The sequence below is a fragment of the Ceratotherium simum genome, chromosome 29 (assembly GCF_057802395.1).
Source record: "Ceratotherium simum simum isolate JZ-2026a chromosome 29, ASM5780239v1, whole genome shotgun sequence".
Lineage (NCBI taxonomy): Eukaryota > Metazoa > Chordata > Mammalia > Perissodactyla > Rhinocerotidae > Ceratotherium > Ceratotherium simum.
The window spans coordinates 12755688-12773663 of NC_141928.1; the positions used below are offsets into that span (position 1 = coordinate 12755688).

The window sequence follows — 17976 nt, forward strand, 5'->3', positions numbered from 1 at the left end:
AGGTATCAATCAACAGTTGATTGGTCAAGAAAGAACAGAGGCTTCAGAATTAGTCAGAGTTGGCCTGAAATCCTGCAACCGCTAATGTCTAGGTCTGGATCTTAGGCCTATTATTTATATTCCTTGTCTGTAAGATGAGAATAATCATAGTATTGGTATCATAGAGTTGCTGTATTCTCAGTCCTCTCATGTAAAGTGCTCAGCACATGTCTTACTCAATTATGCACCAGGATGGAAATGTACTGAATTTGTACAGGCAGAGAATGGAGGGGGGCATATTTTTCAGGCTTCTGGAAAAGCTTGAAGGAATGTATTCAGACATGAAAAGTACATGATACATTTGGGGAATGTTTGGAACACAAGGTTTATGGGGGCTATAATGAAGTATGGAGAAGAAAAGGCATTTCGTTAGTTCATCAACATTTAATGAGCACCTACTATGTTGCTAACACACATAGAAAATGATCCCTGCCGTTAAGGACTTCACAGTTCAGTTGAGAAGTCTGAAAAGCACATCAACCAGCATACAGTGAGAATTTCAACGTGGCTGAAGCATAAAATATTTAGAGAATAAGCCAGGATATATTACAAAACACCTTTTATGCTAAGCTAAGGAATCTAGGACCAGGAAAAGAACAAAGGAACTTTGATTTCATTCTGTAGGTTATGGGGAAGCACTAAAGGCTTTAGTGGAGGCCACTGAAATGATCCAATTCTGGGGTCATCATGGAGAAAATAATATACAGGCTAGAACCCAAAGGCAGGGAGACTGATACAAGGCAGCTTTTGTAAAAGTGCCAGCAACGCATGGTAGAGGCCTTTACCAGGGCAGTGATTAGAGAGGAAAGTACGACTGTACATCAAACTCAACAAAGCCAAAGGAAGGAACTGAAAACTAAAGAGAAATGATTGTATCTTCAACAAGACAATGGCATGGGGGAAAAAAGGAGGACTGTTTTTAATTAAAAGAGATATAATAACTAAACATAATATGGATATTGGTGAATCTTGATTCTAACCAAATGTATAGACATTTAGGGAAATCTGAATATGGAGATTCAGACATGGAATGGATGGTATTGATGGATAATGATAGATGCTACAGATGGATAATGATCTTATTTTTTGGAGATGTATAGTGAAGAATTTAGGATCATGATGTCTGAGATTTGCTGTAAAGTACTTCAGGAAAAATTTAAAAAGGGATAGATGATGCAATTGTGGCAATATGTTGATGAATGTTAAATCTGGGTGAGGGATATATAGAAATTCATTATACTATTCAACTTTTATGTATGTTTGAAAATTTTCATAATAAAATGTGTTTTTAAATGAATTCTATTTTTAGACATGTTTCGTTTGACATACTTGACAGACTTACACGGAGACCAAGTGGCAGCTGGAAATTTGGGCCTTGAGCTAATGTTGATTTGGGAACATCTGTGCTGTGGTGATAGCTGAAGTTTTGGGGGTGGAAAAGGTCACCCAGGGAGACAGTGTAGAGCTATAGGAACTACTGACTTAGCACCTAGGGAAAAGCCTCTGTTTTAGGGACACAGAGAGAGAGAGAAAATGATGAGGGAATCAGTGAAGCTGTGAGATAGGTGAGAGCAGAACCAGGAGGGTGAGAAGTCAAAAGCAGAGAGAGCTGTAAGGAAGAGCACAAAGAGAGAGAAACTAGAGTGCAGGGGGGTCAGGAGGAAGGCATCAGAAGCAGTGACCACAGGGTTTCTTTCTGGGAAATTCTGCAGTAGGGTGAGGGATAGCTGGATTGGCTGCTTAAGTGGGAAGCACAATTGAGAAGGAGCTAAAACACGATGATCAGAGGAGAGGATCACATCTGTGTGTGTCCTATGGCGAAATTAAAATTAAACCCAAGAAACATTTCTCCAAATTCTAACTGCCTTTATAGTTTTTTTTTTTTTTTGGTGAGGAAGACCAGCCCTGAGCTAACATCCAATGCCAATCCTCTTTTTTTTTTTTTTTTTTTTTTGCTGAGGAAGACTGGCCCTGGGCTAACATCCGTGCCCATCTTCCTCTACTTTATATGGGACGCCGCCACAGCATGGCTCAACAAGTGGTGCATCGGTGCGCACCCAGGATCCGAACCTGTGAACCCCGGGCCGCTGCAGCAGACCACGCTCACTTAACTGCCTGCGCCACCGGGCCGGCCCCAGCCCTTATAGTTTTAAGCATCCAGTTTATCATTGGAGAACCTGTCCTTTATTGCTAGTCTGTCCTAAAACTAGTTGTTGGCTTTGCCTTCTCAATCATAATATGTATGTTCCTTAAGAACATGTCTTGTGCGTTGCCTCTACTCTCACATAGTAGAGGCTAAATAGGTACTTGATTCGTTTTTGGGGGGAAAAGACTAAAGACTAGTCCTGAGAACAGAGGAAGGCTGAAGAACTCTGGTCCCAAATTCTCCTTTTAGCCCTATGGCTCTGAAGTACCAAAACCTACTAGAAGATGGATTACTGAAACTGAAAAGGCTATCATTTCCTTTACTGCTTTCAGGTATAGATCTTTTGACAGACATTAGTATTTCCCACCATTTAGTATGCTGTAGTGCTACAAGTCCACTGGGATGGGCATTAGCACTTCCCACTGTTAGACGTGTCCTAGGTGCCAAGTTCATTGCTTACAATGTGAATATTGAAAAGAAGTTGGCAGTGTTACAGGACTCAGAGGCTCTTAACATAAAACCAATTTTTGACAGTCTAAATGTGGAGCCAGGGGACTGTCATCTGCAAGTCTTGATTAAAAGCATAAAAGAAACCCTACCATTTATTTCTAATTATTTCCTCTTCATTATGAGTCTAAATTGTATTGTAACCTTTGAATTTACCAAGTCTTTTCACTCCTTTTTTACATTCTTGAATACCAAATACAAATTACACTTTGGAGTTATCTTTTGCATAACTTCAAAGAACCAGAATGACGATTCAAACCTGAGTCTTTTTTTTCTGACATGAAATACCTTGCATATTTTATATAAAGAATCTTGTCCATCTCCTCCTGTATCCTTAAAATAGTCATGGGCCGGGAATGTCCGGTTAATATCCCGGGTGATAGCACTGTCCTGGGGAGACTCCTGTGGAAACACAAGGAAAGAGAAGGTTTAGTAGTCAATCATATACGTAATCTTTTGGGTTTATACAACAAGGTCTTCTCATTTACATGCTTTAAAATGCTGCAGGGACATACATACACATATACATGACCAGAGTCACTGCATCTTCAGGGACCAACCACTCAAACCAAAGCAAAACCAAATATTAAGGAAAAAAAGATGGAAGAAAAGCAACTTGTTTCACTCTATACACCTCATGTATACTCCATCCTTGTTGCAAGGAAGTGCACCTGGTGACCTTTTTATTGTAACAGGGAAAATGTGCTATTCAAAATGGATTTCCCATAGGAAAATAACCTAATCTCAAAAGAAGAAGGTAAAGTGCTCCCGTTAGAAAAAATGGGTACAAAAATTGCTGCTTTAATTGATCCTTTGGCATGAAGCCCATATGCCAGGTTCTCAAATGGAAAAGAGAAGTCCTTTAATTGGGATTTATCCTAGGGGCAAATGGCATAAAAATGCACACAGCAGCCTACTCAATATGAAACTAGTTCACTAAATGCCAGGGGATTCAAACAGGCTATGGGAAAATATCTCTTGCTTTTGCCAACGGAGAAAAACTGTTTCCTCTTTTATAATCAGTTAACTAAAACTGACAAATGTCAATAATGTAGCAATCCTTCATAAAACATACCAAGCATCCAGCTATTTCTAATATCCTCCCCTTGTTAAATCTTATCTTCTCACATGCTAAAGAACTGGAGCACAGAAACATGACCTTCTATTTTAACAATGCACTGTCTTCATAGCTAAAACAACAGCCTTGATTCTCCTTGGTGAGACTACCTCATACTCAGCACACCAGCCAAGAGCCTGACACTCCAGTTTCAAGAGGAAAAATGAAAGTGATATTCTTCTCTTGTCCAGTAATTTCTCTAGCCTTTCAGGTAATCATGTTCCCAGGGCCATAAATATTTTATAGTTTTGGGATTTGAACTAACTCTAAAGCATATGCTCTTTCTTAACCAGTAAACTATTTAAACCTTCAAAGATATTGCCAAACTGCTTTCCAAAGAGCTTTACTGGCATATATTACTACTAGTTTTTAATACATTATTAACAATAGTTAAGGCAGCTCAGAATCGTGGTGATCCCTGACAAAAGGACAAAATCCAAGGTGAGACCTAAGACTATAGCAGCTATTGCCTGGTGGCTGCTTCCACGCTGCGGCACGTGGAGAAGGAACTGAAACAGAGCTAGGGGTGGGGAGTGTCTCCCTGAGGTGAGAAAGGAGAGAAAACTGGCAGAGGGCAAGGCAGCTAGAATCTGTAGGTCAGAGCACTGGAGAGGAAAAGCTGAACAGAAAGAGCTGCAGAGCTATCTAGAGGGGTGTTATGAGTCATGAATCACAGAAGAAAAAATGATAAACTAGACTTCATCAAAATTAAAACTTAAAAAATTTTTATTATTCAAAAGCCACTGTTAAAAACATGAAAATATAAGCCATGAGCAGGACAAAATACCTATAGAATCTACCTGATAATGGAGTTGTATCCAGAATATGTAACTTTTAAAACAAATAAGGAGACAACTGATTTAAAAAGGGGAAATGGTGGTAAAAGACTGAACAGCTATTTCACAAAAGAAGATATATAGATGGCAAATAAACACATGAAAAAATTCCATCATTACTCATCAGAGAAATACAAATTAAAACCACAATGAGATTCCACTACACACCCACTACATGCTAAAATTAAAAAGACCCAAGATACCAAAGTGTTGGCAGAGAGTGTGAAACAACTGGAAATCTCATACATTGCTGGTGGGAATACAGAATGGTACAAATACTTTGGAAACAGTTTGGAAGTTTCTTAGAAAGTTAAATATACACTTACCGTACAATTCAATGATTCCAGTCCTAGGTATTTATCCAAGAGAAATGAAAATACGAATACATGCAAAGACTTGAACTCAAATGTTCATAGCAGCTTTATTCATAATAGCCAAAACTGGAAACAATACAAATGTGCTCAAATGGGTAAATGGATAAATAAATTGTGGTACGTCCATATAGTGAACTACGACTTAGCAAAAAAAGGGAAAAAACTATCGATACATGCAACATGGATGGATCTCAAAAGCATTACATTACGTAAAAGAAACCAGGCACAAAAGACTATTTTATATAATTCTATGTATATGAAATTCGAGAAAAGGCAACATCGTAAGTTATAGAAAGCAGATCAGTGCTTAGAAGAGGCTAGGGTTAAAAGAAGACGACTGATTCTTAAGAGATGTGAGAAAACTTTTTGAAGTGACGGAAAATATTACTCATCACATCTGTGTGGTAGTTAAAATGTACTGAATCATTCACTTAAAATTGGTGAATTTTACTGTATATAAATTACACCTGAATAAAGGCGATTTTATTTAGTCTTATTCATTCATATTTTAAATTTTGAATTAAGATTTATTGTGTGAATAAAGGTGATTTTAAAATGGAAAAACAAACAAAAAAAGGACACTCATACAAATGAAAAAGAGACCCAGGAAGATTCAAGCCCCTTAGATTAGGTGTTCACAGTACTACTTAAGGTATATACAGATACATGAAAAAATGATGCAAATCCTTATTTACCTCAAGGCCTTAAAACTCAGGGCATAGCTTAAAGTCAGACATATCTGCGTTTGAAAGCTAGATCAGTCTTTCTAGCTAAACAATTTTAGGTCAGTTTCTTATCTTCTCTGGCTAATATTATCTACCTTGTAAAGTTGTAGTGAGGGTTACATTAAATGTATATATAAATTATAAATATATAAAGAGTTTCCAGCAGTGTCTGACATGTATATAGAAAACACTTGATGAAAGCAAAGTCTCCAGCACTGCTGAGAGCTGGGGCTGTCCTCTCAACACACATACTCACAAACATGCACACATTCACACACACACAAACTGATATACAGAATACACAACATATATGCTACCTAGAATATATATTATTTCTATTTCTATACATCTTATCTTCCCTATAATACTATTCACGTAGGGGTAGAAACTGTGATTTAGTTGTATAACTTCCACATAGCCTACCATGATGCATGGCATACAGTCAGCACTTAATAAATAAACCTAGCGTCTTTAGGACTGAGTAATGGCAATGCTCATGTAGTCAACAGCCTTACCCAAACCAGGATCTCTAATGCTAATGTTTAATTCAAGACCCATGTGAATGAGGCACCAAAGTAAATCAGGAAAGAACCTTACTAGTTGAATAATTTAAAAGACATTTCAACTAAACATCTAAAAAAAACAAGAATGATGGAATGATTGATCCATTAATAACTTCCAAATTCTGTAAACTGCAGGCAAGAAAAAATAACTGTCATAAGAAATAGAAGAGAGTAAAGATTTTGAGTCTTTTAGCTCAAAATGCAAAATAAATCATTATGCAACTATCAAGAGAAATGACAAAGAAAGGATGTCTGTATCAGGAATATATGCTATATTATAGTGGGTTAAAGATTTTTTTTCAGCCTAGGATATGTGAATTCTCCTGAACTCAGTTTTTTTTTTTTTGGTGAGGAAGATTGGCTCTGAGCGAAAGTCTGCTGCCAATCTCCCTCTTTTTGCTGAGGAAGAGTAGCGCTGAGCTAACATCCGTGCCCATCCTCCTCCATTTTGTATATGGGACACCCCCACAGCATGGCTTGATGAGTGAGGCATATGTCCGCACCCGGGATCCGAACTCACAAACCCCAGGCCACCGAAGTGGAGTGCACGAACTTAACCACTACGCCACCAGGCTGGTCCCCCTCCTGAACTTAGTTTTAATTTTAACAGACAGACAGAATGTGAAATAGCAACACACAGAGAGAATCACAGGCATATATTATTTGGTAGGGTATTAAGAAATCTTTATTGTTAATAAATCTCTATTTCATGTATAGTTCAAACAACCAATAATGGTCATAAACAATCCCAGTTTCAACTTTGAAACTGCAACATGATAAAAACTTATCTCACCTCTAGCGTCATCAAGAGAAAAAAAAGGTAAAATGGACTTCATTAAAATTAAAATTTTTTGCTTATAAAATATGCCATTAAGAAATAGGCAAGCAATAAATATATCTGAAAAAGAACTGTATCCAGAATTTATATAGAACTCAAAGAAAAAGACAATCTAATAAAATGAACAAAAATTTGAGCAGATATTTTATGAAAGAAAATATACAAATGCAAATAAAGAAATGAAAAGGTAGTTACCAAGGCAATGCCAATTAAAACCACAGTGGGATAGCCAGCCAAAATGTCTGCCAAGTAGAATGATTTCTTGAGCAACAATAAGGAGGGCACCTGGCACGCTCTGAAGAGAGTAATTCAGTCACATGGGCATTTGGAAAATCAGAATTATAATTTCAAAGTATTGAAGGAAGATGACCCAAAGTAGCATTAAGGATTTTCTGCAAGGTTTCAGAACTTGAAAAAAAAAGGAGAAGGGGGACTTAAAGCACTAAAACAATGATTAAGGTAAATTTCACATTGACAAAACTTTCTAGAAATGATGAACAGACATGTTATTAACCTATATTTGGAGTGCAATTACAAGGAATCATTCTAAAAAAACTGTTAATTCTATTCTTGAATTATATCACCACTTGAACTATATCTCTACTTCTAAAGAGAATTCTGATTTTTTAAATATCAGATGAATTTACTCTAGGAATTCTATGAAACAACAATGGAAGTTCTGAAACATGCTAAGAATGACAGACTGTGGTTTAAGACTGAATGAAGATTAGAAAATTGTATCAAGAATTGACAGGAATATGGAAGCTTCAAAATATTTTATGCCAGTTACATCAGTCATATCAGACTCATGATGAAGAAAACCTGAAAAAGGATATACAGTTATTAGAGATATATGATTTGGAAATTCAAATGCACATAGGATGAAAAAATAACAAAAAATTGAAAAAAATCTATAACTGCTCAGTTCTCATCAATCTGCCCTCATCCATCGATCATGCGAGTTATTAGAGAATTAAGGGGTAAAATGCCCTTGAGAGAAAGTGAATTTGAAGATTCACATGCTTAATTTTTGAAGCCTTCAAGAATGATAATAAATCGAGGAGTTCCATGTGAACCACTTCCTTAAAATATTTGGTCTTAGGAAATATGCTGAAGAACTTGGGAATAAATCCATTTGACTTGCCAGAGCCCAAGCTATACAAAAATGATCCAGAAATTCTAACAATGATGAATTTAATAAGTTCCTCTCAGAATAATGACATCATTAAATTTGAAAAGATTTTGAAAACAAATCACAGTAACATGGATGATTCCTTCCTAAGAGAACACAGCAAAGAGCTTTTGCAAAACATCCAAACCAAAGTGCTTACAAAATTAAGGTTTATACAACAATACACAGTCTTTTTATTTCTAAGGAGTTAAACACAGATGTAGCTGAAATACGGAACTTGCCGGTGCAATGAATATTGTGTAACACTATTCATGGCCAAAATGATTAAGTCAAGCAAACACATCCTCTCAACCAGACTGTAGTTAGTAAAATGGCTTAACAGAGAACAAGCTTTTACAAATGTAATTAAGGCAATCGTGCTGAGATGTAAACCTTAAAAGAACACGGTATGGCAAAGCTACTGTAAGTTGATATGTTCTCAAAATTATTAAAGTTATGAAAGAAGTGAGTTCTTTTGATCAACTGGTTTTATGTTTTGGCTGCTTCATTTATCCCAAGAAAAACAGCTTTAACTTCCAGTACAAAACTAAAACGCCATATGACAATGCATTATTAACATCTTGAAAACTTTTCCTGTTAAGAGCCAGAGAGCAAATATTTTTTAGCTTTGCGGGCCAGTCCGTGTTGCAATTACTCAGTTATCCCTTTGTAGGGTGAAAGTAGCCATAGATGATATGTAAATAACAAGCATTTCTGTATTCTAATAAAACTTTATTTACAAAAACAAGAAGCATACTGGATTTGGCCCTGAGGCCACAGTTTGCCAAGCCCTGTTCTAAATATACAACAACACAGTAATTTTTCATGTGCAACATGACCAGAGAGAAGATTTTTCTAATGATGTTAAATACAGTCACGCGACACCTAACAACAAGGATACGTTCTGAAAAATGCGTCATTAGGCGATTTCATCATTGTGTGAACATCCTAGAGCGTACTCGCACAAACTGTTTGTGTACTACTATACATCTACTACACACCACACACCTATGGTACTAATCTTATGGGACCACTGTCATATACGTGGTCCGTTGTTGACCAAAATGTTGTTATGCGGCACATGACTATACACTGACACGCTACTGTTAATTGATTTCATGCATGTTTTACCTGGAGAAATTCTGTCATAAATAAACTGCAATAACTTGAAATGTATATCCCCTCTAAATACATGCTTATTTTCATGTAATAATGAATGTTAAAAATGTTTGCTACATTTTATAAAAGTCAATTCTCCAAACGTCTATTTCTGTATCTGCAATGTAGTAAAGGTTTAAATGAAACTCTGTAGTGGTATACTGTTCCTTACATTTCAAGCAGCAATAAAAACAGTATATACAGTCCAGAAATTACAAACATACACACTGAAACATATTAGACTGGCTAAAATAAAAAGATAATATCAAATGCTGGTGAGGATATGAAACAACTGGAACTCTCAACTGTTGCTAATGGAAATACAAAACGATACAACCACTTTGGTGAACTACACGGCAGTTTCTTGTCCAGTTAAATACACAGGTACCCAGACCCAGCAATTCCACTCCTAAGTATTACACAGGAGAAATTAAAATATACATTCAAGAGAAAAAAAAAAACATGTAAAGATTGTTCATAATAACCCTTTTCTGTAATAGTCAAAAACTAGAAACTCCAAACATCTATCAACAGGAAAAAAGATAACCAAATTATGGTATATTCATATAACGGCATACTTACATACATTGCTGGAAATAATTTCATTAAAAACTGTACTCTAAAATACCAGCACTTTTAAGTTTATTCACTAAACAAATACTGAGAATTACTACCCCACACTAAAATCCAAATCTTTATTTCCCCTTCCCATACTCCTGCCAAATGAGACGATTCACTGTTCCCCCAAAATAACCCCAAATTAATGATATACCTTACTGCATTTTAAAAGGAAAAATCTAACCTTTTGCTTTCTCAGTACAATAACAAAAACTTTCTGTTTTTTTATTTTACTAAAACTTTTTTGCTTCCTTATAATAATAATACTGGGGGGAAATAAAAAGAAAGATAATTTCACAACTTAGAAATAGCTGTAGCTAATGTTTGGCAGCCATACACCTAACTTTTTACATAATTATTTTTATGAGTTTACACTGTTTTAAAAATTAATTTTTATTAACTGCAAAATTTAAGCATCTCTTCATTTTATTTGACAATTATCCTACCCTAGCATTTATAATGCACAGCAACCCACCACATGGCTATACCATAATTTACCATGCCAAATCTCCAACTTCGGAATATTCAGGCTGTTCTATTGCTTTTGCTATAAACAAGGCTATAAAGTAGAGCTGTGATTCTTAAAGGAGAGAAGATGGTTTCTACCATCACTCCATTCCTCCAAAGACCTAGCATAAGCCTTGCGTTTTGGATTTTAAATTATACTGCCAATTTGTCCTCCAGAAGAGTTGTATCAATTTACACACCACATCAGTAGCACCCTTATGGCAATTACCCTCCTGTTTTGGAACAGTCATTTATGTACTTGTCTTGCTCTGCTTCTAGTCTATATATAACTAAGAACTGTATCTAAAGTTGCAAAGAACTGCACATAAAGTTTATTGACTCCATCCCATTCTAACTCCAATGCATTGTTTGCTGAACCCACAGGCTTATTGATAAAAAAGGCACTACCATACATATATTTCCTTGCTCTGTCAGTTGAGAGGGCCTAGAAGCAGTAACCCCCAGTAGCAATGAGCACACCTAGTGCCAGGATCTTGGTTTATAATACCATTCACCAATAAAAGGAACCAGGGCTCCTTAGAGAAATGGTTGATTATAGGACTGCGGCAAGAAACATATAAGATGAGCCTGGAACATCTAGAAGTGCCAGAGAGCAAGGAAGTGCTTCAACAAATCCACAACAATGGGAGTATGCCAAAGGGACATGAGCCAAATGAAAGGGTTCCCAATGGCCAAAGCTGGAACAATCTGAGCAACAAAATAAATGTAGTAGTACTGGATTATAATCTAAAGTATAAAATAAATATCCATGTGTATACTTATATAAATAAATGACTGAATAAACAAACAGAGGAAAAGAGACAAATCTCCCATGCAGGAGAATTCCAAATAATTTATGCTCCCATGGAGGGAGCCCATTCCTGTATGGGCTGTGCATAGTGACTTCCTTTGGAAGAACACAGTATGGAAAAGGGGGAAAAAAAAGAGTAACTTAGTAGAATAACCTGAAAAACATGAACTCAGCCACATGATCAAGGTCAACATCAACAGTGATAAATCAAGCTGACAGTACATACCCTTGATATGAGGTGATGAAAATGGTACTTTACCTACGTGTGCTTCCCCAAAACTCATAACTTTATGAGAAAAATATCAGACAAATTCCAGTTGAGGGATATTCTATAAAATACCTGACCATTATTCCTTAAAACTGTCAAAGTCATCAAAAACAAGGGAAGTCTAAGAAATTGTTACAGTCAAGAGGAGCCTAATGAGACACGAGGACTAAACGTAATGTAGTATCCTGGATGGGACCTGGAACATAAAAAAAACATTAGGTAAAAACTAAGAAAATCTAAATAAAGTACGCACTTTGGTTAATAATAATGTATCAGTATTGGTTCCTTAATTGTAACAAACGTACATACCAATATAAGATGTTAACAAGAAGAGAAACAGTGCAGGGTATATGGGAACGCCCTGCACTACTTTCACAGTATTTCTGTGAATCTAAAACTGTTCTTAAAAAAAGTTTGTAAAAAGAAAAAAAGGCAGTACCTTCTTACTATACAATATGGAAATTTAGGCTTATTTAGCTTAAGCCACCCAAGTTCACATACCAGTCATGCTTTGCACTTATAAGACACTCAATAAAATGCTGGACTGAATTTGTAGAATAAAGCTGGTAAAGTGAATACTGTGGGTATAAGCTCAATAGGAATCAAAAGGAAAGGCTCTGTTCATGTGACTGATTTCTAGATGATTTTTTTCTTAGCCCCAAATTCTTATGCTTTTAGTGTATATGACAAAGTAATGGTGAGGCTTTGTTACTTTCTTAAATTGTAAGGCTCTTCTAAAATACTCTGTGCAGAGAAAAATCTAAGAAAATGATAACATTTGTGCTGTTTTCTTTTCCCCATCTTGGTTTTGAAAGTTGTCCATTAGTTCAAATCACAGTGGTACCACATTCTGTAATTTTTCTGGACGACTATTTTTATTCCTAACTGTGAGAATTGGCCCACTGGGTAACTTCTCAGGATTAACAAGGTACTGGGAACTGGCGGAAACCCTTTGAATACACACCCTTTGTAAACTCAAGTTGAAAAATAGAAAGCTAAGAATGGCAGGAAGAAAAAGAAAGTACCCAAACAAAGAAAATGCAGTGGAAGGCTGCCATGAGAAATAACCAGCACAGGGAAGATTATTATTTCCAAAGTAGCTTGTTGCCTAAAGAAAAAGTTAGATCTTCTTAAGACTAGTCCAGAATGTTATAAATGCTTTGTTAAAAGCCATCATGCAATATTTAAGAGAACAGAATAAAACAGAAACACCACCAAACCCCATTAAAATCCATTATATCATATCTTTACAGTATGTTTCACAGAAATAAATAATTTTTTTGGTTACATTTTGCTCTTAAAAAGCCAGCTTGTCAGAAGTGATTTTAAAGACTTCATTTTTAAAATCCCCTAGGATAAAAATCCAAAAGAACGAAAATGAAATTTAAGGGTGCTATGCTTAAAAGTGAATAAATGAGGACTGGAAATCTCCCTGAGGTAAAATTATTCTCTCTTAATTACATTTAACTCTTGTCATTTGTAATTTAATTTTATATGTTTTGGAAGTAGTAGAGTTGCTTAAGTGAAAAGATAAAGAATAAGACTTGTAAGCCTGTAGAAACAGATGTTCTTGTGTTTGGGCAAGACCAAAATGGTCCTACAAAAATCTGCAAACTGGAAATTTTATTTCAATTGGTCATGTTAAATCTAACAGCATTTCTAATTTGATAGAGCCAAAAAAGGTGATTAAAAAAATAAGAACAATTACTTTGTCTCTTAAACAATAGCTTTGTCTTTTAAAATCAAATACTGTACCCATCTTAAGAAACGCCTCACAGGAACTCTGACAAAATAAAAAGAAGGTATGTATAGTATTCTTAGGCTGAGATTTAATACACAGACTTATGGGTTACCATAAATTCTCTGACACTGTATGTAAAGTTGTGTGTGTATTTTTCCAAGGAGAGTGTTTAGGGATTTTAACAGATTCACTAGAATATGAAGCTTCAGGAGGGCAGAAATTTCTGTTTTGTTCACGTGCATCTCTAACCCCTAGAAGAGTGCCTGACAAATAGTAGGCACTCAATAAATATCTGTTGAATAAATGAATTCTCAAGGGGATATATGATACACATAATGTTCAGAGCCATTTATCTCCCATTGACAAATTCATTTTTATAGACTAAGCAAGAATAACAAGAGCTAAGGTGGATCTGTAGTCATTGTTCTAAACACCTTATATATAGATAGATCATATAGCTCTATCTTAACAACCCTTTGCAGTGGGTTCTATTATTTCTCCCATTTGACAAATGAGGAAAGAAGTTAAATCACTTGGCTAGAAAAGTGAGGAGCTGAGACTGGAACCCAACTGGCTTTCTAGCCCACATTCTTAACCCAAATAAATACACCGAAAAAGTAAAAAAATTCTCTTATCAATTGTGAGTGGCATTTATAATTCCTAATATGCAAAAAAAATGCTTTTGTCTTCTAGACTCTTATAACTAAAATTGACATGGCACAGACTTTGAAAATGTGCTCCTTCTTTTTACTCCTATGAATGTGCTTCCTTCTTAACTCATATGAATGAAGGCTGTTCAGCATTTATGAAAAAGCAGAAATAACTAAGGCCCTAGTAACAGGTAGAGAAACTTATTATGTGCCTAAACATAAAAACAAAGTGAAAAAATCTTAACATGTTGCCCTTCAATAAGTTATTCAAAGAAAAGGCATTTTCCCTAAATGCTAGGTGGCCTCCAACATGTATGGTAGGCCATACATGTTTTTATCCAATATTTCAGATAAAAAAAAAAAATCAGTAATCTTTCAAATATTCCAAGTTTTATTCTTTGATTAGGGCTGACCACTTTCAGACCGCAATATCTTCAAAGAACCATCTTCACAAAATTGTGCTAGTGGCATGTTTTAAGACCATCAAAAAAAAAAGAAACTGCTATAGAAACCTTGTTATTTCATGGTGGTGAGGACACCTCCTACCACATTACTTAGTGTCCCTATCAGAAATTTTGTTTCTCCTAAAGAAATGCGGGTATTTTTTCCCCATGGGCAATGATGAAATGTCCATTTTTATTTTGGCCCCCAGGAAGCTCAGAACCAAATTCGCAGCCCAATCTTAAACAACACAGGACCGCGTGGCCTGTATATCTGTGTATTATCTTCCTGTTCTACCTCTATTTTCCAAATCTCTTTCTTACTTACATTTTTCTATTTTGTTGAGTTATAAATATTCTAATAATATTCTAATATTAGAATAAGAATTCTAATAATTCTCAATTACCTTAGTAATATGAGGTACAATGTATTTATACAAAACAAATTAAAGCCCCTTCATTTTGTAATTCAATCAACAAGAATTCTATAAATAAATATCTGATTGATGTGCTCACTTAACACTGACAATGCAAAAACATCATCTTAAACTCAGATCTTAAGGACATAAAACACGTGTGCCCATGCAAACATATTTTGACTTGTCCCTATGTGGCTAACACCACTGCTCTTTAAATCTTTCAAGCCGCAGTGCTGTTCTTCCCCACCAATGCGATAGCAAGGATTTTAGCGGAAACTAGATTTGGAGGCAGATGTTGCTTTGTATGTTTATCCTAGTGATTTGCTCTTGGAGGCAAAAATCATAATTCCAGTAAAACTGTCATGGAATAACACTTAATAAAAGACTTCAAAAGCTGGACCAAAGACAAGAAACTGATCTTTAACATATTTAAATAAATGAAACACTATGTAGGTATTCAGTAATTAATGTTTTAAAATTTTCATTCTGAACGCATCAAACACATGCTCCAACATATCAAACACAGAGCAAACTGGAACTAGATTTTCACACACATGGAGGTAAACGGAAGGCATTTCGGAATCTGGCTGCAACTATGCAAAGACGAGTTGGACTTCTGACAAACAAAGAAGATGGAATTTACGTGCTCTCCCTAGGTCACACAATATAATGGACAGAACACTAACTCTAGGGTCAGACAGTTCTGTCTCTGAATTCTGCCTCCCCCACTTTAACTGTGTGACCTTGGACAAGTCACTTAACTAGTCTGAGCCTTAAAACCCCTACCCAAAATTTACACAATGGTCCCTGCCTCAGAGAGTTTATGAGAAGCAAATGAGATACTATATGGAAAGCAGGTAGCATAAGGCCTGTACATGAGTGGCAGCTCTTTCCCATCATACTTGAGATTTATGATGTTGGCGTATTTCCAACCTTGGGAGAGAAGCCAAGGGACAAAATGTGTATTTGGCAAATTTTCCTATGTTTGGGACTTAGTGCCCCGTGGGGAATCTGTAATTTTAGATAGTGTGCAATTCAGAAATCCATTCTATATTACCAATATCATAATTTATCATAACAAAATGAAATTACAAAGACGACAAATCAAGCAGCAGAAAAACTGACACAAAATATAAATGGTGCAATAAGAGTGTTTTCTTTTAACCCATGAACCATGCTAACTCTGGAGAGCTCACTATGAAATATCTTTGCTGATTATCTTTTTTTTTTTTTTAATCATTTCTCAGAGGCAATAATACATTTGGGTTTCTCTATTATCATTGCCTCATTTAGTAAAGAGCTCTTCCATTTCAAGACAATCAAATAACTATACCAATCCCCAAGGTACTAATCCTTACTTATTCTTTTTCCCTTTCAATAAAGAAAACTACACCAAACATGACAACTATGTACTATAATCAATGAACTGCCAAAGAATCTTTATTACAAAAAGCAGACTCAGAGAGCAGGCTCCAGAAGTGTTTGCCAAATAAGCGCCTCTAACTTTAATACATACTTTAGTACTCTATCAGCTGAATAGTTATATACTTACTATGTTGAATCTATAGCATACAATGCAATAGAAAATTAGATGACTTCTTCAGAAAAGACAGCTTTTTAATGAAATAATGTACTGCTATCACATTGTTTCAATCCAAATATGGCATTATAGTGCCATTCTAAAAATAAATCTAAGTCCCATGTGACATGCAGCCTTTTAGCTATGCTCATTTCCTTTTAGGGCTCAAGTTTCCCACAGGAAAATTATTCAATGTTTGGCAAAACTGTCCCAAATCATGTATAGATAAGGCATAAATGCTAACTGTACTGTCAACCTTTTCCTGCTTTCCTATTGTTGATTTTCCTTCATGGTAATCCATCATGGAGAGGCTCAAGAGCAGAAAATACTCAAGAATTATTACCTGACAAAAGTGAGCACAAAATGTGCTGTTTTGAGTAAAAAGGTGTGGAGGAGGTAATTTACGAGTCAGCTAAGTTTGAACACACAAAATTATTACAAAGTCATATTCCAAACAAATGTTTCTGATAACTGTGATGACTTCCAAATACTTATTTCAATTGTATTATTGAGCAAAACTGCACATCGAACACCCTCTTAGTACAGCTTAATACATATGGTATTGTTTGACATAGTCTTTGCTTAAAGATTTTATAAAGCATTATATGCCAAGAATAAAATCTTCTCAAAATCACTCACTCATAACACACCTCATACACACACACGATCAAGACCCACATTCCTCAAACTATGTTTTTATATAACCAAATCAATCAAATTCTGATTTCTAAGAAAATATTTATGTATGTTTCATCATGCTTAACATATACTCAGTTTTACTTTAAAGAGTTAGTTTCTTTTGAAAATAACAAGTCTTCAGTCAGAGATTTAAGTGTGGCTATTGAGTAGCAAAAATACATAGCAGCTGTAAAACGGCAAGATGTATTAAAATATGACTTGACAACGCTGCAGAGTTCACTGCTCTTATAAGAGTTAACAAACATTAAATGAGAATTTGTGTTTGAATGATACTAGTCACAAATATCTCCATCAGTGAATTGCTGAACTGTATTTAGAATTCTGGAAGAAGTGTGCATTCAGACACATTCACAGACTATAGGTATATGTCCTGGGTCTCAACGTTTATCTTAATTTTATATTTTTATATCGTTTTCAGGCAAAAGTGATGTTTCCTTGAGCCCCAATGTATAAGAAAAATCACATTTAAGATTTTAACTTTTCTATGAAAGAACTAATCTTAAGAAACAATTATCAAGAAATAAATATTTAAATATTTGTAAGTTATCTTACTTCATCATTAATGTATAAAGATGTAATGACTGGGATCTTTTTCTGTTAACCTAAAAACTTAAAACCGATCAGCACACAGGTGTAATACCAGCCAAAGTCTACTATTAGTATCTACGTAATAATGTCTTACTTAATAAGTAGTAAGAGCCCTCCTGGAATTAAATTATTTTTATGTTCTTCTAAGTAAAATTCTTAGGAAACAGCAACTTTAAAAGGTA

At 35.4% G+C, this 17976-nt stretch overlaps 1 protein-coding gene and 1 pseudogene across 6 annotated transcripts in view; one reads left to right on the forward strand and one right to left on the reverse strand.

The window, feature by feature from the left end:
• RABGAP1 (RAB GTPase activating protein 1) overlaps positions 1-17976 on the reverse strand; it is a 160730-nt gene that overhangs the window by 33583 nt on the left and 109171 nt on the right. For all 6 annotated transcript variants that reach the window (XM_087419128.1, XM_004423428.2, XM_087419126.1 and 3 more), the window contains one exon: positions 2981-3094. In XM_087419128.1, the coding sequence (XP_087275254.1) occupies positions 2981-3094 (114 nt within the window). The remainder of the gene's footprint in view (positions 1-2980; positions 3095-17976) is intronic.
• LOC147913201 (COP9 signalosome complex subunit 2 pseudogene) lies at positions 4683-8605 on the forward strand (annotated as a pseudogene).